Source organism: Eleutherodactylus coqui, chromosome 8 (genome assembly GCF_035609145.1).
Source record: "Eleutherodactylus coqui strain aEleCoq1 chromosome 8, aEleCoq1.hap1, whole genome shotgun sequence".
Taxonomy (NCBI): domain Eukaryota; kingdom Metazoa; phylum Chordata; class Amphibia; order Anura; family Eleutherodactylidae; genus Eleutherodactylus; species Eleutherodactylus coqui.
The window spans coordinates 148,865,356-148,889,779 of record NC_089844.1 but is presented as its reverse complement, the minus strand read 5'-3'; the positions used below and the strand labels follow the sequence as shown (position 1 = coordinate 148,889,779).

Sequence of the window (24,424 nt, the reverse complement as noted above, 5' to 3'; positions counted from 1 at the left end):
CTGGATGACTTGCTTACATCGGGGGTCACATCAGTATTCTGGTTGCCTTCAAAGGGCTCATTCACACGGGCGTAATTGCGCTCCGTATTAAGCTGATACTTTTTACACATGTAATACGGACAGTTTAGATCCTATTGATTCGCATTGGGGTGTTCAGACATGCGGTTTTCATACGTGTATTTTACATGTGTTAAAAAAAAAATCACAGCATGTCCTGTTTTGTTCTGTATTACTGAGTTGAATCGCTCCTTAAAGTCAATGGGATCTTGTAAATACTCATGATACAGGCATATTTACGCATGCACACAGGCAGGGCTGTGCCACCACCTGTGCGGTGTGGAGGCGTGCGCCAGAGCTCAGAATCCAAGATGGCACCTGCTCCCTGTGCTGGCTCCGCCCCTCTGCCAAACACTGGTTGCATCCTCCAGGGAAAGCTGATCCTTCTGCGTCCAGACCTTGTGGCGGGCCACATAAAATGACATGTTTGGCCTGTGACCCTGGAGTTTGGCACGTGATCTGTACTAATGAACCAGCCTAATATCTATGGAGGTTATACACAGCTAGAACGGCGTCCCTGCAGGATGATTAAGAACCTAATTTGACTCCTTGACCCAGTAGAGCCAAAAATACTAGTGGCCACCTTTGTTCCCCCCAGGGACAGACAGCGCATGCTGTCTGCATACAGCTCTTCATATCTCAGCTTCTTGGACACCTGTAGGCATGAAATTGGAGGACTAAGATATTGGGGGTCTAAAGAGGAATTAGGCTTTAAATGGGTTTTCCCCTTTAAGACATTTTTTCCCTATCCATAGGATAGGAGATAAATGTCTGATTGTTGGGGGTCTGACCGTTGGGGGGCCTGGACCAGAGCATCCAAATGCGCCATGGGAGTGTAGCAGCGGTGCACATGCTTGAAGCTAATCCATTCATTTCTATGGGACAGATGGAAATCGATTGAGTTGGCAATCTTCCTCCAACCCACAGAAGTCAATAGAGTGGTGGTCATAAATGCAGACCGCCGCGCCATTCTTGTCACAGTCTCTAAGCCACAACCCTTTGCCACTAAGGGCCCTTTTACACGCAGTAATTAATCATCGGAACAAGCAACGATGACCGAGTCATTTGCTTACAAGCGGCGTCATTTTCTGTGCGCAAGTGCTCATTTACATTTTTCTGTCATAAGTCATTCAATCAATTGCTGGTCTGTCGGGGAGCTGCGCATGTCTGGAAATGGGAACAATCGCCTTAAATACGGAACGAAGGGCGAACAACAAACGATGATTTTTATGCCTGCTTAAGATGAACGATAAAGATAAGCAAACAAAGTATCATTCAGTCGTTGGCCGTGTTTACACTCGAACGATTAGCGTTGATTTTCGCACAACTGAGCGATCCTTGGAACGATCATCGCGCCGTGTGAATGGAGCCATTTTCTGCTACGCTAGACTTGCCTTCCATTTTCATTCATGCGATGTTTTGAGATGTGAACATCGCTGCCTGCCCGATCTTTCTGCGTTCGGCGATGTTATTTCTTTTTTTCTAGCCCGTTTCCCTATGGAGCCTCCTTTTTATGGCATCGCAACGCACGAACATGCGATTTTCGGGCAACGTGTTTTAACATTAGAAACGTCTGTTGACTTTCGCGGGCGGCAGAGACGTGATGCGCGATTCTTCACAAGAAAAAGCATCGCTGACGCTCAAATATCACTGAACAAAACTGTGATTTTTGCCGCGATTTTCTCACGCCAATATCACGTTCGCCCATGTGAAACTAGCCTAAGAGCTCATTCACACGCGCATTTCTTCCTATTTATGTGCCATCTTTATTTTTAACGGACACGTGAAATTTATTGGATTCAGACGCGTGTTTACAAGCGGACTGATGGACCGTATAAAAAGAATCGCAGCATTTCCTATTTTGGTCCGTATTCTCTGGCCCAAATCGGCCGTTAAAGGGTATGGATGTGTACAAAAAAACAGCAGCGAACACTCGTTAGCATCCATGTTCACCTTTTTTTTGGGGGGGGGGGGTTGTGCGTTGTGACAAAACTGATGTTTCTTGGGCTTTATTGCGTTTTTTTGTATGCTTAAAAAACGGATGACTTGTGGATGCAGCGTGGACATTAAAAAAACGCAGCTACACGGCAAAAACGCACATGCACGGTGAAAAAAAGTGCGTTTTTTACGGAGGGAAATTGCATACGCCATGTGAATGAGAGCTTGCGGTCAAACCTGGCCGTTTTTCTCTGCAGACTATTTTCTCCTTTGCTTCCAGAGGTCGGCAGGAGGCTCGCAGCGCTAATTCTCCATGTCTCATCTCCTTTGCCTGTATCAGCAGGTAACCTGCGGCGGAGCGGCTTCCTCTCGCTCTGCGCTCTGATTGTTCTGCCACTAGCAGGTGTGGGAGTTACAGACCCCGGGGCAGAGGATGCTACACGGGGAAAAGTGTGTCAGCTCCACTCAGCCGCGCTCCTCTGCTCAGACGCTCGCCATCTCACCACCAGCCTGCAGCAGAAGGCAATTACTGGGGCCTCAGACTGCGCCCCTCGTCCCCCTCCTCTACCCGAAGCACACAGATGTTTCCTCGCACACAATGCCTGCAACACAGAGACTCTCATCAGGACCCATTGTGGAGCCCGCCATCTACAGCGGAGTGCGCCACTCCACGATCATACATTGTGCTGACACAAAAATGGCGCAGATATACAAATCAAAACAGTCTTTCTTGGTTTTACACATAGAGCACCTATTAATGAGAGGCACTTTTTTAAATGGGCTTCATATGATTGTTCAGCTGCTGCAGGCCTCATGTCCACGGGTGGGTTGGATTCTGCACGCGGAAACCCGACCCTGCCCGTGGCCAAGGACCCTGCGTATCTGTCCCGGACTTCTTTTTTCTATACTGCACATGCGCAGCACGTTTGTTAAAAACTCCTGCTTTGCCGCGGAATCCACGGCCCGTCCACAAATAGGCTTCCATTGACTTTAATTCAAATCTGCACTAAAATGGAGCATGCTGCGATTTGTTTTCCGCATGTGGAATCCGGAAAACAGATTTGCTTGTGTAAATTCTAGTACGGACGCCCATAGTAGCCTAGGGGCAGCTTGAACTGCAGATTCCACCTGTAGGACATGAGGCCATACACTTTAATCGCTGCTGGCAGCACATGGGGAGAAGCGCTGGCGACAATGATTATTTTTTTTGGTAGCGCAAAAGATCAGATCGGCCTGTAAACAAGCATTTGCTTGTTCGCCGACTGATCGCTGCCCTGTTTACATGGGATGTGAATAGAGATGAGCGAGTATACTCGCTAAGGCGCATTACTCGAGCGAGTAGTGCCTTAGCCGAGTATCTCCCCGCTCGTCTCTAAAGAATCGGGGGGCGGCGCAGGTGAGTTGCGGCGGGAAGCGGGGGGAAGAGAGAGAGAGAAAGATCTCCCGTCAGTTCCTCCCCGCTCTCCCCCGCTGCTCCCTGCCCGGCGCCGGCCCCTGAATCTTTAGAGACGAGCGGGGAGATACTCAGCTAAGGCACTACTCGCTCGAGTAATGTGCCTTAGTGAGTATACTCGCTCATCTCTAGATATGAACAAAGGTTCATTCATGATCCATAGGCCCCACGTATCAGAACTGTTTAACAGCAAGACTGGCCTTGTTGCCCCTAGCAACCAATCAAAGCGCAGCTCTCATTTTACCTCAGCAATGTAAGAAATAGCAACCAATCACAGCGCAGCTCTCATTTTACCTCAGCAGTGTAAGAAATAGCAACCAATCACAGAGCAGCTTTCATTTTACCTCAGCAATATAAGAAATAGCAGCCAATCACAGCGCAGTTTTCATTTTACCTCAGCAGTATAAGAAATAAGAGCCAATCAGAGCGCAGCTTTCATTGCCTGCTCTGCAGAAAATGAATGAAAAGCGAATGCTTTATCATCTGCCGTTCGATCGTTGGCTGCGTTTACGCTGAACAATTATCCTTCATTTTCACTCGTTTGAACAATTTTTTGAGCAAGAATCATTCCGTGCAAAAGGGCGCCGTTGTTTCATGTAAAGCTCCTATGAACACTATTTTGCGCGACCGCCAGCCTGCCGAAACGTCCACTTATTCAAAACACTCATTTGTTGGCCAATCGCATCTTTTGTGCAGGCGGAAAAACAATCCTCGTTGTCGGCAGTGTGTGAATGGGGGTCATTCTGCCGGCAGCGACAATTCTTTGTTCAGGAGGAACAATCGCGAGAACCATTGTTTGTCCCATCTAGATTCTCAGTCGGCTCCTGCGAAGGCCACCGCATAAGGCTGCATTCACACAGGCGAGTCTCTCGCTTCGAGACACACAAAACGCGCACTGAAATGGACTCCATGGTTTTCAGTGTGCGAGTGTTCTGGCGCAGCGATGTTGCGAGCTGGAAATATCACAGCATGTTCTGTTTTCCTGCGAGTCTAAACAAATCTCGCCCTGTTTCCTGTGGCTGAGACAAAAAAAAACCTGCATCACACTCATATGTACATGTGCGTTTCATGCGATTTTTAATTTTTCCACTGAAAGTACATGCGATTGTCATGCACGTGAAAACTGCATGTTCATCAATGCGATTTTCTTGCAAATCGCAACACACTCACAGTTGTCGAAATTTTACAAGCATGACATTGGTCTGAGTTCCTTAGAATATCATACTCGCCCGTGTGAATGCACCCCTGGGCGTACATGTATTTGCGCTTGCCTGAGTATTTGTGGTATGAACGATGCTTTTTTGCACGCACATCAATATATTTTACTGTACTTTTCGCTTTTGCAAGGCACGTTCATAGATTCTCAGAATAGAATGATAGACTGGTAGAGTTGGAAGGGACCTCCAGGGTCATCGGGACCAACCCCCTGCTCAGTGCAGGATTCACTAAATCATCCCAGACAGATATCGGTCCAGCCTTTGTTTGAACACTTCTATTGAAGGAGAATTTACCACATCATGTGGCAACCTGTTCCACTCATTTATCACCCTCATTGTCTAATATCTAATCTGTGTCTCCTCTCTTTCAGTTTCATCCCATTGCTTCTAGTCTTTCCTTGTACAAATGAGAATAGGGCTGATCCCTCTGCACTGTGACAGCCCTTCAGATATTTGTAGACCGCTATTAAGTCTCCTCTCAGCATTCTTTTTTGCAATCTAAACATTCCCAGATCCTTTAACCTTTCCTCATAGGACACGGTTTGCAGACCGCTCACCAGCCTGGTAACTCTTCTCTGAACTTGCTCCAGTTTGTCCATGTCTTTTTTAAAGTGGGGTGCCCAGAACTGGACACAGTATTCCAGATGAGGTCTGACTAAGAAAGAGTAGAGGGGGATAATGACCTTACGTGATCTAGACTCAATGCTTCTCTAATACATCCCAGAATTGTGTTTGCCTTTTTGGCTGCTGCATCACATTGTTGACTCATGTTCAGTCTATGATCTATTCGTATACCCAAGTCTTTTTCAGATGTGCTGCTGCATAGCTCAATTCCTCCCATTCCGTATGTGCATTTTGCATTTTTCTTGCCCAGATGTAGGACTTTGCATTTCTCCTTGTTAAATACCATTCTGTTAGTCGCTGCCCACTGTTCAAGCTTTTCTAGATCTTTTTGAATCCTCTCTCTTCTCTAGTGTTAGCCATCCCTCCTAGCTTTGTGTCATCAGCAAATTTGATGAGTTTCCCATCAATTTCCTCCTCCCGATCATTTATAAAAATGTTCAACAACACTGGCCCTAGGACAGAGCCTTGTGGTACCCCACTTGAGACATTCTTCCACTTGGATGTGCAGCCATTTATGACCGCTCTTTGCGTACGATCACTCAGCCAGTTGTGAATCCACGCATCTCCTTGCACATCTAACACCCCCTATTGACGACTTTGGTGCGCAAATACGCAGAAAAATTAAACATGTTCTATTTTTTGTTTGTGCAACTGAAATGCATGTGCAAAATATGGAAATGTGAATGAATGTGTATTGCATGTGCAAATTTTGTGAGTGCAAATATGACTATGTGATGCCATCCTTAATGAGCAACAATCTCGTTAAACGGGGCTCGTGTAGGGGAGCTAATTGTTCCATGTAAAGGGACCCTAAAAAGACCCATAGCAACCAATCAGAGCTCTGCTTTCATTTATGAAGTGCAGAATATGAAATGAAACCTGCGCAGTGATTGGTTGCTTATGAGTAACAAAGAGTCTTTCTTTTAGACAGTTTCATGAATCCCTAAAGACAGAAAAATGGCGCAGTTACATCACTAAATATATCTGCGCCATATTTTCTATGACATATGCACAGTTCCGGCATACTTAAAGCGGCTGCCACCATATTGGCTCCTTCAAAAGAAAAACCCTACAGGCTTCCCCTTTAAGATGACACTACAGATATGTAACCCCCAGAAGGTTAAAATTCCAGCGCTGGGGAACGTGACTGTCAGGGAGGCATTCTTTGTTTACATGCGTTCGCTGTATGTATCTCATCCATACAGAGCAGACGTGACCAATCAATCCTGCAGGGAGCACATGTAAACAAATGACGGCTGCCTGCAGCCTCCGCCGCCGCGATCAGAGTGCGGGGGACGGATTTTAACACTACGCATATTAGACTGTCGGAGGACCGCTGGTGCTAGGACCCCTATATTGGATACGACAAGCCTTTTTCTTTTCTCCGGCTAGAACAGGCCTTTGCCGCTTTCTTTCTGTGCATGCCGAATGTTCCGCGTATACATGGCACACCGCAAGGCATTAACCCCTACCTGGCGCCTCTTTGCTACAGTCTCCCCTCCTCCTCCTGTAGCATCGCACAATAGCTAATTTTCAGTTCCATTCTGCCGCTGAAATCTCACACAGCGATGGTGAAAGGATTGCCATCGGATCCGTACTGTGAGTGCTTTTTGCCTTTTTATTTTTTTGTGTTTTTTTTTTTTACTCTGTGGCGTAGATAGATTTTTATAGCGCCTGGATATTAATTGATCGCTTCTGACTCCGGCGTCTCCTCCTCCCTCTCAGATGCAAAAAAAAATAAAAATCCCAGACCTTTTAGGGAAGACACATGGGGGGGGAGAGGGGGGAATAAAAGGCGCCCTGTCGAGCGGAGTAGATTTTTCTTCCTGTTATTTTTTTTTCTTCTTTCGAGCTGTCGAGGAACCTTATTTTGCAGCGTCCGGTTCCCCCTGCGGTGGAGAAGGGGTTAAGCACTAATAAGCCGCTGCCTGGAATTCATCCTGCACCTTGTGATATTGGCAGCGTTGCAGCAGCACGAATGGCTCGCACTCCTCTACATTTCATTTGTATGCAGCGTCTGGCTCCACCAAAGCACCTTCTGTGCAGCTTCAAACATAGATCATGTAAAATGTTGCTGATCTTCCCCTGCACAAATCACTGGGAGGGAACCAGCTGACTGCATGGGGGAAGGGAGGACGGTCTGTCCTGCTGGTGCAGGCTGTATAGGAAAGTACTGGGTAACCTTAGCTAATTAGGGGCACAGGTGCCGGCGTGGTGGGCACGTTCACAGACACACTGGGGAACGTGTGCAGACTTGGTTGCTTGATATGTGATCAGGTCTCTCATCCGGTGCAGGCAGCCTGTATTTTTCCATTTCGTTAGGACACGCTGGGACTTGTGGTTTGAGAACTTAGGTTGCCTGGTTCGAATGCAACTCCTACGCACATCGTCGGCTCTGATACATGGGGCCCAATATGGGAACATCATGAGATTTTGCAACAACGATTGCAACTCTATTTCTTTGGTCGCCATTCCTGCAGCTAGACCCATCCACATGGCTGTGTAATAGGGCCTTGTGCTGTCCTTGTATTCCACGGACAGCATACAGATCTATTAAAATCAATTTAGACTATTCACTGTTGTGCCTGAGTTTCTTGGGTCTAACTGGTATGCGGCCTCAGCGGTTTGACTTGGTTCGAAACATTGATTGCCCCAAACTTCTGTAGTGTAAAGTGGGACTGATATAACGTTGGTACCGATAGTAAGTCTGTAGGAACCAGTTGAGGTGTGAGGTCTAAAGGTGCCTCGGTTATAGGGTTTACATAGATAAGCTATCTTGATGAATGCACATCGGGTCCTGTGACAGTATATTGCAGCTTTGGGGTTAAATTTATGGGTTTCCTACAATTTGGAAAAGTAGTGACTATAAGTCCGTAAGCCAGCAGTGACAGGGTAGCGAGATTAGCGTGGTAGCAGGTGAAAGCCTCGTATCTGAATCTCTCCTGTTCTATTTTTTTCTACAGATAACAAGAGCAAGTCATGCAGTCTTTTCGGGAAAGGTGTGGTTTCCATGGCAACCAACAGAACTACCAACCATCTTCACAGGATTCCTCACGCCTGGAGAATTACAGGCATCAAAGTCACCCGGGGCTCAACTGTGTGCGTCAGAGACAGATGACCAAAGGGTACTATGCCCAGACGTCCTATCAAGGTTACGAGAACAATACTGGGGAGAAATACCCCCGTGGTGACAAGCACATGAATGTCCAACAGCTTCAAGGCAGGGTCTCTTTTGCTAGTTTCCCTGAGGGCAATGTGTACCCTGGACAGTATACTGGAGAAGATGGGATGCAAAACTGGGGGCAATCTCAGGCTTTGGGTGGGACAAAATATGAGGAAAATGTAATAAAGAAGACCCCTGGAGAAAGCAGGGGGTATCAAGATCCAACTGGGCAGATAACATTTCGTTCCCACTCTCTACACCACCCCCAGCAACCAAATCTTCCTTATACTAAGCTTCCACAGCAGAAGGTCCAAAATGATGTCCCATCTTCCCCCATGCCTTTTTCCCAGTCGTCCCACTTTAACCAGAATTTCCCCACTTCCACATATTCCTCCGTGCCAGGCAGCAGCCCTGTATCTCATTCCTTCAAAAGTTGCACAGCCCCCTCTAACCCTCCCCTTGAACATGCTATGGCTAATGCAGGTCAACGGGTGCAATCCATGCATGGCTACCAGTCATCTCGAATGACTTCCTTTGAGCAAACTCAGCGCCACCACACACAGGAAACTTTGCACTACCAGAACATGGCCAAGTACCATGGACAACATTATAGCCAACAAGGCCAAGCGTATTGTCAACCTGAGACTCCCAGCAGAACTCCAGAGCAGTATTATCAAACATTCAGTCCAAGTGCCAGCCATTCTCCAGCCCGCTCTGTGGGCAGATCCCCATCTTATAGTTCTACCCCTTCTCCACTAATGCCAAACATTGAGAACTTTCAGTACAACCAGCAACAGCATAACGCCAATACTTTCCCTATGGGTATTTCTGATCACAGCCACTACATGCCTCTCCTGAATCCTTCACCTACGGGCACCTCCAGTCCAGAGTCTCAAACGAAAAGCTTGCAGAATGATAAAATCCCAGAGACATTGCTGTCTGACCTCAGTTTGCAAAGCCTTACAGCCCTCACTTCACAGGTGGAGAACATCTCGACAACCGTTCAACAACTTCTTATGACCAAGTCAGGAATTCCACAGAAGAAGTCAATTAAGACTTCTCCCAGGACCCCTGAACAAATGAAAGGACAGCACTGTAGTTCAGAGAGCAGTGCTTATTCATCTGAACCGATGGGGACACCTCTTTCAGAAACCCTTGGTACCCCACAATCTGTCCATGCTGAGGTTCAAGATACAGACTACCTTAGTGGTTCTGATGACCAACTAGAGAGGAATTATTTGTATTGTGGTCCAGGACGAAGTCCAGCCAGAGCCAACAGTACCAAAATGAAGCTAGAATCCATCTCCACATGTTCTGTGACATCACCTGACAACATGTCTACAAAATCTGACGATTCTTTTCAAAGCATACATGCCAACCTTCCCTTGGAGACTTTTGCAAAACTGGTGAGCAGTGAGAGAGAATGCCCTCACTTACTGGTTAACGCTCTATCCCAAGAGGAGTTGTCTACAGAAATCATTGCTCTGCAAGATGCTATTGATAATGAGAAAGCCGAAAAGGCTTGGGTCGATTCTCCAGAACTGGATAATAATTCACCCAAATCTCCATTCAATTTAGAAAATCAAACTTGTGTGGAATCAGTGGTCAAAAGCACGTGGTCAGATCAGGAGAATGTACAACTGCTCTCGGAAGCTTTGAAGAAAGGTGCACCCGAAAAAACTCCGCTTCGGAACCATGATGAGTTCAATGAGAACTATTACGAAAAGAAGGAATTTCCATCGCCTAATGAAAAGAATGCTGAAAAAGCTGAAAATTCTGTTGTTTTGGGCACAGAGAAGGATGTGGAACCTGTGACATCTAGTGCCGGCTTTACCAGTTACTCAAATACAGTGGCAAACACAAATTGTGCAAAAAATTCCGATCCCTTCGACTGGCCAGATAAAAACATGGCCGAGTCTTGCCTTCGGTGGAAAGAAATTGAGTTAAGTCTTCATTCTTCAGATCTTCAAAAAGGTTTGTTTCAAAGCAAAGAAATCAAAGTTGATAGTCAGCTTGATGTCCCTGATGTAGAGACACCCCTGGAAAATGACTCTGGGGAAGAGTTTAACAAAGAGGGGGCTGAAGAAATGGCTTACCCAGATGATGGCAAAGAAGACAATGAGAAGTGGTTGGAAGACACCAGAGACTGTTACACTGAAGATGATTTCCAAGACATCCCTGATCTGCCTTCCCAGAAAGAATCGAACTTAGAACCAGAAGACTATTCCTCATTGTGTGACTTCTCCGAAAGAAAATCTTTCATTTATGATGAATCAATTACTAAACCAACCAGGGGTTCTGAAGTGTTATCTTCCATTAACACACCAGAGTCCATAGAAAATCCAAACAACGAAGAGAAGGAGAATTTGGTGGCACCTTCACATTTGTCTTGTAATTCAATCATGTTGCTCGGACCCGCTGTTGAAACAGAGTCAAAAGTGAAAAGCTGGTTTGAATCCACAATACCGCACATCGAAGACACAAAAGAAAAAGTTGTAGAAGACATCGACGACAATGCGCTAGAATTAGGAGCTCTACAAGAAGCAGAAGAAGAAAAAACGGAAATAAATAATCAGCCACCTCCTAAAACTGAAGAAGTCGTAGAAAAGAAATCTCTACGTGGTCGAAGAAGTCATTGCAAAATCGCCAAAGCTTCTGAGCCTAACGCTTCTGTCCAATCCCAAACAGAACAGAATAGTAAGTCTGAAAGTGAAGAACATAAAGGCCAGACAGAAAAAGTAAATGAAGTAGCAGCAATTAATAAGACTCCTGTGACAGAAGCGACTCCGGCAAGGATGTGCACCCGCTCCTCTACTGCTAAAGTGGAACCTCAAGGATGTGGAACAGGTATAAAGGCATCTCCTCAAGAAAAGATAACTAAGAAAGGCGCATTTGGTGAGAAGGAGAGGGCCCCATATAAACCGGGAAGAAGAGGTGGAAAGAATGCCCTGAAAACTATACCAGCATCTAATGACGAAAATGTGTTCCTTCTGCAAAATAACACAACCACAGTCCTTAGCGGCACTCAGAAATCGAAAGAAAATGGCTTCAGTATTTTGAAGGAGGAGCGCTCCATGATTCTAAGGTCACGAAGCAAGAAACAAGAGCTCTTCCCAGTAAAGAGAAGAAGAGGAAAGAAGGGAATGAACTTTGTCCTGAAGAAGCGCTCATCCTTAAAGAAAATAATTGCCAACAATTGCTCTACCGCTGATACATTTCAAATGATACCAAAAGTCAAGAAAAGGATGAAGCTCTCGAACACAGCAGTGGGAATAAATGTCAAAAATTCTGAGCGGCCCTTACATTCTCTGAAGAGAAAATCAAACTTAATTTCTCCAGTTCCGGCCAAAAAGCGAAACGTGATTATACGTAGTAAAAAGATTAAAGAGCTGAAGCCGGAGACTCCTCCTAAATTATTCAAAAAAATTAAACCAGTCAAAAAAGAGAAGGTTAAGTTAGCAATAACTCCAAAGAAAAATTGTAAGGTCAACCTAAGTCCTCCTTCTGTCCGAATGACTCAAGATGTTTGCCTGAAGGTGACCTCTCGTGCATCTTATCATGGACCAATAAAGACAAAGGTCTTGCCCCCGAGAAAAGGCAGAGGTTTGAAACTGGAAGCCATTGTTCAAAAAATTACATCACCAAATCAAAAGAAACAAGGTGCTACTATGGCAGGACTAACACATACTTTGGCATCTAACAGTATTAGTATGAGTAGCATTGTCCAAGGAAGCGAAGATGGCACCATGCCAGCAGATGCCAGCACCAAGAGAATGGTTCAGAATTTGACCCGTATTGAATCTTCAAAGCCAGAGCATGAACCATTACGTGGGAGCTGTCAAGGGTTGAACAAAAAGCCTCTCAAAGGAAAACCTTTCTACAAGAAGAGAGCAGCTCCAAATGTACTGCAAAAAGAGGGCGGCTTACATAATGTGACCAAGAGAGAAGGCAACTGTCCAGGTTCGAAAAAGCCTAGTTCTATCCCCAAAAAGAAGTTCAGAAGAGGGAGATCCAAAAGTTCCCTGGGCACTACTAAAACCACAGCGAAAAAGCTCCTTGGCTCTTCTCCATCTGTACTTCTTACATCTAAAGATAAAGCCTTATCAGACAATGTTTTCTTGGCCAATAAGTTCCGCTCAAGTGAGTGCAAACAGGTGGGGCCCAAAGAGAACTCCAATCTTCCCAACACATCTGGGGAAGCCTTGTCCCAAACCAGAACTAGAAAAAAATCTAAGTATCCAACTTTCAATGGCTACACCAAGAGGCAGCGCAAGTGTCCTCCTCCTCCTCCTCCTCAAAGCAGGTCCGTTAGCCAAGCACCTGGAACCAAACGAAGGTCAAAGAGGCAAATTGTTCCTCTTGTTACACCCAAAGAGCCGGAAATTAAATTGAAGTATGTGTCCTCTAAACCAGCTCGGGCTGAAAGCAGAGTCCGTCTCTTCTCCCCATATATTCAGGTGGAGAAAAAAAATGCCTTTATTACTACTTGCACCATCGTCAATTCTGCTGGTGATGAGATGCGATTATTGAAGGAGAGAAGTGCAGTCCACTCTTCGTCTCACTCTGTCACTTTTTCCAGTCAAGGTTCTGTACCGGTTTCTTCTAGGATGCAGTTGGGACCTCTTGTGTGCAAGTCGGTAAGCTCCGGTTGTCTTCTCTGCTGCTTGTGTCGTTGTCCTGCCAACTATAAAGACTTGGGTGATCTTTGCGGCCCCTATTACCCCATGGACTGTTTACCTAACAAGAAACCAAGGCCGAAAGATAAACCCAAACCAGAGGACACCTCAACAGAAAAGCCCTCCAAGCCAGTTGATTCTGTGTGCATAACAGGGAACGGGAGGACGTCTTGCACAGACAATGGAGCCACTGACTTAGTCAAACACAACAATCTCCGCTCTAGTGCTCGTGGGGCTCTCAGGAAGCTGCCCAGTTGTTACTGCTGTAATAAAAAGACAGAGGGAACAGAGACTGAGAAGCCCAGGAGGCACCACTGCAGTAAAAGCTTAGAGCTTCATTCTATGGAGGCCGAGACACAGGAGCACTGGGTCCATGAAGCTTGTGTTGTGTGGACCAGCGGAGTTTACCTAGTGGCCGGAAAACTTTATGGTGTCCATGAAGCTCTACAGATGGCAGCTTCTGGAGTGAGTAACACAGTAACAATGCAATGTACAGACTATTTTGCATGAAGTTTTAAATTTTTGAAAATTCTACATAAAAGTATTTTGTTTTATTGATTTTTGAGTTATCACCATGTTAGAGCCAATGAATGGGCATCTCCAATATTACTGGAGTTCATAGTTGCTGTGGTGAACGTAGAATGCCTGAAGCCCATCCAGCAAAGCTCCTGTGTCTCCCATTATTAGATTTAAACGAGTATTCCCATCTCTGCAAGTTATTCCAGATGGTCACTTCAGTGGGACTGTTGAGATAGCCAAGTTCTCAAATTTGGCTATCTCCAGCAGTCCCATTGAAATGAGTGGCTCGGTGGCATGCATGTGCAGTGACCACTATCAAAGTTTTGTAATGTGTCCAGGATTGTCTGGGATGACCTCTCTGGATGGGTGGGGCCTCAGCAGATGGACCCTCCACCCAATTTGCAGTGAGATAAACCCTTTAAAGGGAACCTTTTAAGTCCCATGAATACCATAAACTGAGGTTATGGGCTGATAAGCCAGGGGGTGCTGAGTCCAGGGGTGGGATTTTTATACGAGGTGCATTCAAGTTCTAAAGTCTCCTATTACAGCAGGAACCTGAAAGTATTGTCACTTCTCAATATAGTCTCCCTCTTGATGTACACCTTTTTCACAGCGTTGACACTGTGATTGCATAGCTGCTCTGAACGCTTCCTTAGGGGCTTCTTTTGCCCACTGGAAAATCACTGATGCGCGAGCGGCACAACTGTAAAACATGCGACCATCATTGGAAAAGGCCAAAAATCGCTATGTGCAGGTGAGTAGGGAGCAGGAGGAACCACTTGTTGTCATGAAGAAACCCCTGAATAAGGACCACCCAATGAGCGGAGCGTGGTCTTGATGGATTTGCGGCACTCGCCTGGAGGAAACTTTCCGCATCGCCAGGTCTTCACGCAGGACGAAGTGCACAGATCCTACGGAAATGCCAACTTTGCAGGAAATCTCTTCTACAGTCGACCAGCCGTCCTCTGTAACCACTTGCTTCATTTGCACAATCATGTTGTCGGTTCAGCTGGTGCGCGTCCGAGACTCCCTTGGTTTGTTCTCACACAACATTCGACCTTCTAAGAACTGTCGCAGCCACAAACGCACATTTGTTATGTCCATGACACCTTCACTATATGTCTCACTCAACTGGCGATGAATGTCAATGGGTGTCATTCCATGCAAGTGAAGAAAACGGATGATCACACGCTATTCTTGGAACGTGAATGTCGCTATTTTAAGTACTGAAACGCTTTGAACTCCCGCCGCGGTCACATGGGTTCTGGGTGATGCTGTTATCTGTCTTACTCATCCCTGCAGAATACCCGCATCTTCTGAAATGTGTCCCGTGTTTCTATCTGCTCCTATTCCCGGTAAAAAAAAATTAGGAGACCGTAGAACTTGAATGCACCTTGTACTCACCCACTTCACCGTTACCTCGCTGTCCAGCTGCCTCTCGGAGTGTTGGGCGGTGTAGTCCTCTGCATTGTCTGCGCATGCTATCCTCTCATTATGGGCAGTGTGTGCAATGGAAAGTTGGGCTTTATGGGCAGACCAACGGGGAATGGGCAGGTAGGTCAATATACAAATCACACCCCTGGACTCGGCATTCCCTCTTGTATGGGTCCATAACTTTAGTTTATGGGGCTTATAAACTATGGCAGATTCCCTTTAAAGGGATTGTCCCGTTTCACCACTTCCTGACTGAGATGAGGAACCTGGTTGGTTTCCTGACCACCTTGCTGGAGTTAGCAGCCTTATGCTATTTCCATAGCTTCCATTGAAGAGAATGGGAGTTACGGAAACATCGTAGCACAGCGCCCTCCACTGTCTCTATTACTCTCGCTATACGAAAACTCTGGTTCGCTATTTCCGTTACATAACTTTACTTCATTGGGAGTTTACGGAAACAACATAAGGCTGTCGTCTCGGCTGTTTCCATGAAAGCTGATAAGATGGTCGGTAAACCAGCGCGGGTTTCTCATCTAAGCCAAGAAGTGCTGCGATGGGAAAACCCCTTTAAACTTCTGGCAGGTGACAAGAATCCCAGCAACATTTGAGTTGGGATTGTGGAAGACATTGCACCAAAAGTACTACTAAGTACCCTCTAACATAAAAGTCTTTGCAGCTTTCAATGTTTTTGGTTTCAGTTTCTCAACTGTTTTCAAGATCTCTGTTAGCTGTCAGTAAATAGAAGCATTCCTGTTTACATCCAGAGTCTAAAACCGTTTTAAGGGTATGGTCACATTTTGCGTTTGGGGATTCTGTTTTCCTGTTTATGGGAGCAGGGCAGGAGAATCCCCTAGCTGAATGAACTTATTTTGCCACAGAACCAAAACGCACCGAGCGGACCCTATTGAATATATTGGAGTCATTCAATTGTCTTTTGACAGTCTGGCCATTTACTGGCTGAAAAAGTCCTTCATGTAGGCCTTTTTCATTCAGTATTTCATGCCCGGCCTGCGACGGCCGCTACTAACACTCGTGTAATAGCAGCTTTAGGTCTGTGCTTGTCCTCTGACTATCAGGGTGCGGGCAGACGAGCGCATAAACGGCGCGTTTTTGCGACCAAACGTATATACGTGACCATCTGAGGCAATGGTTTCGAATGTATTCGTTCACATGGGCGATTTTATGGCGCGTAAAAACGGCAATTCGAAAAAAACGGAACATATGCGACCGAAATACGCGCCAACGCATATTCGATCGCCGAAAAGACCGTTTGCAAAGTAGGAACAAACGAAAATACGCTTTCTAGCTCTGGTCGTGATCGGTGAAAAACGATCGCTCGGACGATTATACGTTGCGCTCGTGCGAACGTAAATACGCCTACGCTCGTCTGCCCGCACCCTCAATGAAAGCAAAACTCTCATTCTTTGACAGCAAACAGAGATCTTGACGATGGTAAAGAATTGACACGAAAGGTGTTTTAGGGCTCGTTAACTTCTGCATTAGGGATTTCGTCTGCTTAAGTTTTGGGGGCAGAAAAACGGCATTCTAATGGAATGAAGCGTCTCCATTTTTCCCTTTGATTTAACCCTTTCCAATGCACTGTCTGACTTCCTCCTACATTCTGATTGAAGCTTTTACAGCTCCAATGTCAGAAGACTTCCGAAAGAGTATTCTTACCGTCTATTGCCAGCCACTCCACTGTCGGAGTCTCTCTGGCGCTCACACACTGGCTTTAGCCAGCAGATGGCACCATTGTATAACAGCAAAAAGAGAAAGCCTTTTAGGAAACCCTGAATTCAAAATTAGATTGGAAAGGGTTAAAGGAGCAAATACCAGAACAGACAGACGTAAATCCCTACTGCAGATGCGAATGAGCCCTTAGAAAGCTGCAGAACTTTTAAGTATGCCGCAATTAAGCTTGATTAGCAAAAAGAAAAAAAATTGCATACAAAAATATGCAAGTTGGGGAATGTCTCCTCACAAGCTCTACCACAGATATCCAGCCTACTAAATTCCTTTTTCCCCTGACACACGTCAAAGGTTGCAGCAGCAAAATAAAATCACGCTTCCCCTTTTATTTTGTGGTGAAGCAACACGGTCTACGCTATTAGACAACGTCACCACCTAGTGGCCAAACGAGGTTACTGCATCATCATAGGAGTCATTGTGTACAGTAGTAGCTTCTTATATAATGATTGCATAAAAGGGTTTTATGTAATGTTTCGTGTTTGCTCCAGACTCGGGGGAATCTCTTAGCAATTAAAGCCGGAAACATAAGAAATTTAAAGGGGAAACTCACTGTGTGACGAATGAATGAAAGATCATTGCTAGTATAGTGATAACATGGGGAACACTAACCAACTCCCCATCCTATACACTAAGCCAGCTGTTTTCGGAATCGGTCTCAGAAGGGACAGTTTGGAGCATTTCCCCTTTAACTGTTTTTATACACTTTTAGTTGCACCCCCTTCGGGCTACAATTTCTTTTTTAGCAACCCTTCTGCAACAGAAATTTGGATTTGTGTTGGCAGAAGACCCGCTGTATGCTCCTACCATAATCCTAGCGCTCTGCCCCAGCACCTCCATCTGGATTCCGTGCCCCAGATTTTTTCGCCTGCATCAAAGCAAAGATCCACAGGGTTAAGACGCCCACGCGCGGAGCTCTTCTAGTTTGCTGCACTGTGATCATACTTGATGAGGTTGGAAGGCGCCACTACATCTGTAGCGCTGAGATTATACAAACATCATATGGGATGGATAATGAGGGTTCAGTCTCATGCTTTATTGAAAGGGCAACTGCATCCCAAGTACAAAGTTCGCTCTCAGTGTGACTGATCCCATGACAAGGAGATGGTTTATACTGGAGGAAAGGTCAACTTCCTTCATCTGCTATGTTACCCATGTGCAGGACTGCGCAAAAGTTCTAGGCAGGTGTGGAAAAAATGCTGCAGTTTAAGAATGCTTCCAGAAATAGAAGGGTTAAAAGTTTTTGACAGTTAGCAAAAGGCAAAGCGACGGAACAAAAGAGAAATCCAAATCAAGTTAGTATTTAGTGTGACCAGCCTTTGTCTTTAGGACAACATCAGTTCTTCTAGATACACTTGCACCACGTCAGGGGCTTTGTAGGATTATAGTCAGGTTTGTGATTAACCAATTATTCCAAACAGGTGATAATGATCATCATGTAGGTTGAAGCACAGTCATTAATTGAAACAGAAACGCATGTTTAGGAGGCTTCAAACATAGGTGAGGAACAGCCGAACTTTGCTACAAAGGCGAGGTTGTGGAAGACAGTTTCATATCACAGGTTATATGCCAATGGCAAGACTGAGCACAGCCACAAGACACAAGGTAGTTATACTGTATCAGCATGGTTTTCCCGGGCAAAGAGTTCAAAGCCACCTGGGGTTTCAAGATGTGTTGTTCTAGTTCTTCTGAAGAAGCAGAAAGAAACAGGCAACACTGAGGACCGTGGACACAGTGGTCAGCCAAGGAAACGTATTGTAGTAAATGAGACACATCATACTTCTCTTCGAAATCAGAAGATGTCCAGCAGTGCCATCAGCTCATAACTGGCAGAGACCAGTAAGGACCCATGTACTTCGGAGAAGTCTTGCCAGAATTGGTCTTCATGGAAGAATATTGGCCAAAAAAGCCAAGGGACTCAACTATGCATGAAAACATAGGAACTGGGGGTCAGAGAAATGGCAACAGGTGCTCTGGACTGATGGGTCACAATGTGAAATATTTGTCTGTAACAGAAGGCAGTTTGTTCTCTGAAAAGCTGGACAATAATGAGTGTCTGCAGGCAGCAAGGAAGCATAGTGGAGAGCGGTACAATAAGTATCTGCAGGTAACAGTGAAGCATGGTGGAGAGCAGTACAATAATGAGTGTCTGCAGGCAGCAGAGAAGCATGGTGGAGAGCGGTACAATAATGAGTGTCTGCAGGCAGCAGTGAAGCATAGTGGAGTGCAGTACAATAAGTATCTGCAGGTAACAGTGAAGCATGGTGGAGAGCAGTACAATAATGAGTGTCTGCAGGCAGCAGAGAAGCATGGTGGAGAGCGGTACAATAATGAGTGTCTGCAGGCAGCAGTGAAGCATAGTGGAGTGCAGTACAATAATGGGTGTCTGCAGGCAGCAATGAAGCATAGTGGAGAGCGGTACAATAAGTATCTGCAGGTAGCAGTGAAGCATGGTGGAGAGCGGTACAATAATGAGTGTCTGCAGACAGCAGTTAAACAAGGTGGAGATCGGTACAATAATGAGTATCTGTAGGCAGCAGTGAAGCATGGTGGAGTGCAGTACAATAATGGGTGTCTGCAGGCAGCATTGAAGAATGGGGGAGAGTGATACAATAATAAGTGTCTGTAGGGTGCAGTGAAGCATGGTGGAGAGCCGTACAATAATGAGTGTCAGCAGGCAGCAGTGAAGCATGGTGGAGAGCAGTACAATAATGAGTGTCTGCAGGCAGCAGTGAAGCATGGTGGAGAGCGGTACAATAATGAGTGTCTGCAGGCAGCAGTGAAGCATGGGGGAGAGTGGTACAATAATGAGTGTCTGCAGGCAGCAGTGAAGCATGGTGGAGAGCCTCAATGCTGAGAAATACAGGCAGATACTTATTCATCATGTAATACTATCAGGGAGATATCCAAATGTATTCTGCGGCAGGACAACAACCCCCAAGCATGCTACCAGTGTCATTAACCCCTAAACGCTGCAGAAAGTACAGTTACGTCCTGCACGTTCGGAATATGTATGAAGGGAGATCGTGGGGTGATCATGCTCCATACATCGTGCCTGTCGGCTGTTTCTTACAGCCGTCAGCCGCCTGCAAGAGCTCCGATAAGCCGCATGGCTCATCGGAGATGTTAACCCTTTAAATGCTGCCGTCAATTCTGACAGTGGCATTTAAACCCCCCGACCAATGTTCGGGGGTCCCATCCCCCCCTGCCCCTCTCAATGAGATTGTGGGTTGCCGTGCGGCTGTCACGGCAGCCAGGGCTATCATAGCAGAATGCTTATCAAGCCGTGACTGTGGCGTGGCTTGATAGAACGCCTGTCAGATCGCGGTGCATCATACTGCAGAAGCGATGAAAGCATCGCAAGTTCTTGTCTCCTCTGGGGACATAAATAAAAAGTAAAAACAAGTTTTAAAACGTTTCAGTAATTATTTAAAAAAAAACAAAATAATTAAATAATAAAACAAAAATACATATTTGGTATCGCTGCGTCCGTCAAAGTCCGGTCTCTGAAAGCAACGCATTATTTACCCCGCACGATGACTGTCCTCAGAAAAAAAAACAACGCCAGGATTGCGCTTTTTTGGTCACACCCATCTCCAAGAAAAAATTTCATAAAACGTCATCAAAACGTCGTATGCATTCAAAAATCATCAGAAACTACAGGACGTCCCGCACAAAACGAGCCCTCGCACAACTATGTCGACGGGAAAATAAAATACTAATGGCCGGCAGAAGACGGCGGCAGAAAATAATGTAAAAAAATTAAATATCTTTGAGAAATAATAAAAGTGGTACAGCCAAAAAATATATAAACTTGGCATCGCAGTAATCGTACTGACCCATAGGATAAAGTTATCGGGTCATTTGTGTTGCAGTGTGTACGCCGTAAAAAACCCAAAGACAGCTGAATTTATTTATTTTTTTCCATTTCACCCTACTTTTTCAGCACATTATATATAGTACCATTAAAAATACAAGTCGTCGCGCAAAAAACAAGCCCTCAGACATCGACGGCGATGGATAAATAAGAGTTATGATTTGTTTTTTGTTTTTTTTTAAAGGGGGAGGAAAAAACTGAAATGGGGGGAGGGGGCATCCTTAAGGGGTTAAGAACTACCTTCAGTGTAAAGAAAAGCAAGTCGTTCTGGAAGTGTCCTGATCTCATCATCCTCCAGTCTGTCTGGGATTACATGAAGAGACAGAAGGATTTGAGTGAGCCAACATCCACAGAAGATCTGTGCTTAGTTCTCCAAGATGTCTGGAGCAACCTCCCTGCTGAGTTCCTTCAAAAACTGTGTGCAAGTGTACCCAGAAGAACTGAGGCTGTTGTGAAGGCAAAGGGCGGTCACACCGAATATTGATGAGATTTACATGTCTCTTTTGTTCAGTCACTTTGCATTTTGTTAACTGACTAAATTAACTATTAAGGCCTCTTGCGCATGGTCGGGTCGGGTCGGGTCGGATTCCGACTGTGAGATTCTCGCAGCGACCTGCAGTGACCTCTCGCTTACCTGCCCAGCGTTTTCTCTCTCTGCTCTGCGACGTGTCGGCTGGCGCTCAGCCGCACATGCGCAGTGGAGAGCCGGTGCGTTAGCGATGACGCGGCAGTGCGAGGCTCACACAGAAATAGGACATGCTGCGATTTTGCGTGGATTTTCCGCGATCAATATCGCGTCTGTCTACATAGGATTGCATGCAATCCTATAGCAGTGTGCAAAGGCGGAAATGTCGTGCGGAATCTCTGCCTGCGTGCATTAGGCCTCACTCTTGTACTTGAGGAAGCGTTCTTACTTTGTAGCATTTTCCCCCTCCTGCCTAGATCCTTTGCACAGTCCTGTACCTCAGGCAGGACACACTTTGGGGGAAGCACACAAGCTGTTGAGTCCGCATGTCCCTCAATGCATGCCAGGTAGGTACTGTATACAGGGCTCGGCTGGGATGGAAAATCAGCCTTGGTATAACCAAGTACACAGCCCACATGCTGTCCATGCCTAATATGTAACTGGTGACTGCAGTGTGACAGCGCCATATAAGACTTTGTTCTGTCCTCCTTATTACACTACGATTGGTGGACACTTTTCACGGCCGCTTATTGGCTCCGTTTCATCACAGTAGCGCAGCATGGCCAATATGGACTCACAGTCTCTCACTGACCTGATTGGTTCACTGCTGTACTCTCAGCAGGTGTGAACCAATCAGATTTAGGGGGAGACTGTGAGTGAGTTTTGCTGCTGATCCATTAAGTCCTGTCACAGGGACTGAGAGGCAGTCGCTGACAGCCATATCGAGACGCTGGTAGCAGAGTAGTGAGTGCAGCTCTGGCCTATAATACAGGATCAGTAATGTGTGTACACAGTGACTCCACTTGCAGAATAGTGAGTGCAGCTCTGGAGCATAATACAGGATGTAACTCGGGATCAGTAGAGGATAAGTAATGTAATGTGCACAGTGACTCCACCAGCAGAATAGTGAGTGCAGCTCTGGAGTATAATACAGAATAAATAATGTATGTACACAGTGACTCCACCAGCAGAATAGTGAGTGCAGCTCTGGAGTATAATACAGGATGTAACTTAGGATCAATACAGGATAAGTAATGTATGTACACAGTGACTCCACCAGCAGAATAGTGAGTGCAGCTCTGGAGTATAATACAGGATGTAACTCAGGATCAGTACAGGATAAGTAATGTATGTACACAGTGACTCCACCATCAGAATAGTGAGTGCAGCTCTGGAGTATAATACAGGATATAACTCAGGATCAGTACAGGATAAGTAATGTATGTACACAGTGACTCCACCAGCAGAATAGTGAGTGCAGCTCTGGAGTATAATACAGGATGTAACTTAGGATCAGTACAGGATAAGTAATGTATGTACACATTGAGTCCACCAGCAGAATAGTGAGTGCAGCTCTGGAGTGTAATACAGGATGTAACTCAGGATCAGTACAGGATAAGTAATGTATGTACACATTGAGTCCACCAGCAGAATAGTGAGTGCAGCTCTGGAGTGTAATACAGGATGTAACTCAGGATCAGTATAGGATAAGTAATGTATGTACACAGTGACTCCACCAGCAGAATAGTGAGTGCAGCTCTGGGGTATAATACAGGATGTAACTTAGGATAAGTAATGTACTTTTTATGTAGAATTGTTCTAGAACTTTCAGGTTACAGACGTTACTTATCGTGTGTTTTCCGTTGTGATCCGAGGATTAGACGGTTGTCAGCACGTTGATATTTTCAGACAAGTCTGCACAGAAAAAAACATTTAAGTTGCAGCTGGGGCTTCTGGGTAATGACATAGAATCACGATGAATCACCTTCTGCTTATTTTATTTTTGTGCTGACCCTGTACAAACTCGTCCTAGGACGACCTTGTCTGACAAACGGCTCCTCTCCTTGTCTTATAGATATGTCCCACCTGTCAAAAGCCAGGAGCGACTGTGGGCTGCAACCACAAGGGATGCGCACAGACCTACCATTACACGTGCGCTACGGAGGCAGGTGAGTCATTCACTGCACTGCATTCTGGGTATATTCTGTTGTTGCTTCATAGCCTTGAGTCCTCTTCTGTCAAGTTTCACTGCAACCAGAACCTGAAAATTCCCATATGTGGGCCTCAGTGGGAGTCCAAGAAGCTGAGATAGGGGGAGCTGTTTGGTCGGGTTGTCACATTAATGATCGGCTTTAACCGTCTCTGTTCTGTATCTAACATAACAGAGTAAGAACTTCAAGGATGAGTTTCTACTGTCCTTCAATGTATGTCCCCATCAAACAGCTCCCTATATCTTACCTGCCTGTGTCAGAAGGAATGTTGGCTATAAAGGTCACCCCTAGTCACACCAGAATTTTCAACTGTACATCATCAAGGGAAATTGCTTAAGAGTTTTTTCTTTTTCGAGGGGAGTTTTAAATTGTATGTTCTTCAGCCATTCGGCTCTCTAAGTGTTTGTCATCCAACTTTCCTAGATTCCTGAACAGCCTATCTGTCCCAGTGATGCGTTCCCTTTCCCTGTATTGCTGCAGAACTAGGCAGAGGTGCCAGCTCTGCCGCCGCTGTTCTGGTAGCCATATTGATTGACACCCAGCTTTCTAGAAAACTGATAAAATGCAGAAAAATGCAACGACTTCTACGGAGGCCCATTTACACTTATGACTTCGCCGTTTAGGAGTGCCGATCATTAGAAGCTGTTTTATTCCTGCTACAGAGTTCCAAATTTGCATACACATAGAGTTACATGATAGAATTGAAGCTACCTGCAGCCACCACTAGAGGGAGCTTAGGAGTTTATTGTATACAATTTATATACACAGAATTGCCCCGCTTTTATTACAGCTCCCAGCCCTTTCATGATAGGAGATTCCCTGTGTGGAAAGTCTCCCTGTGATCCCGGTGTGCAGGATAAAATCTGGTGACAAGTTTTCCGTGGATCAGTTTGTGTGAATCCACATTAGATGGGAAAATCCAGCGATCTGAGCGACTTCCAACGAGGCATTTTGCTGCAAACCGCGTGGGTTTTCTCATGTAACGGTGTGAAGAGTATAGAGAGAATAGCGTAAGTGAGGGGGAAAAAAACGCTAAAACGGGGT

The 24,424-nt window shown here is 45.6% G+C and overlaps 1 protein-coding gene across 2 annotated transcripts in view; it reads left to right on the top strand.

Annotated features, from left to right (window-relative positions):
* The window catches only part of RAI1 (retinoic acid induced 1), a 177,560-nt gene that overhangs the window by 145,551 nt on the left and 7,585 nt on the right, over positions 1 to 24,424 (top strand). For both annotated transcript variants that reach the window (XM_066576683.1, XM_066576682.1), the window contains 2 exons: positions 8,253 to 13,593; positions 23,245 to 23,338. In XM_066576683.1, coding sequence (XP_066432780.1) covers positions 8,269 to 13,593; positions 23,245 to 23,338 — 5,419 coding nt within the window. In that variant the 5' untranslated portion in view covers positions 8,253 to 8,268. The remainder of the gene's footprint in view (positions 1 to 8,252; positions 13,594 to 23,244; positions 23,339 to 24,424) is intronic.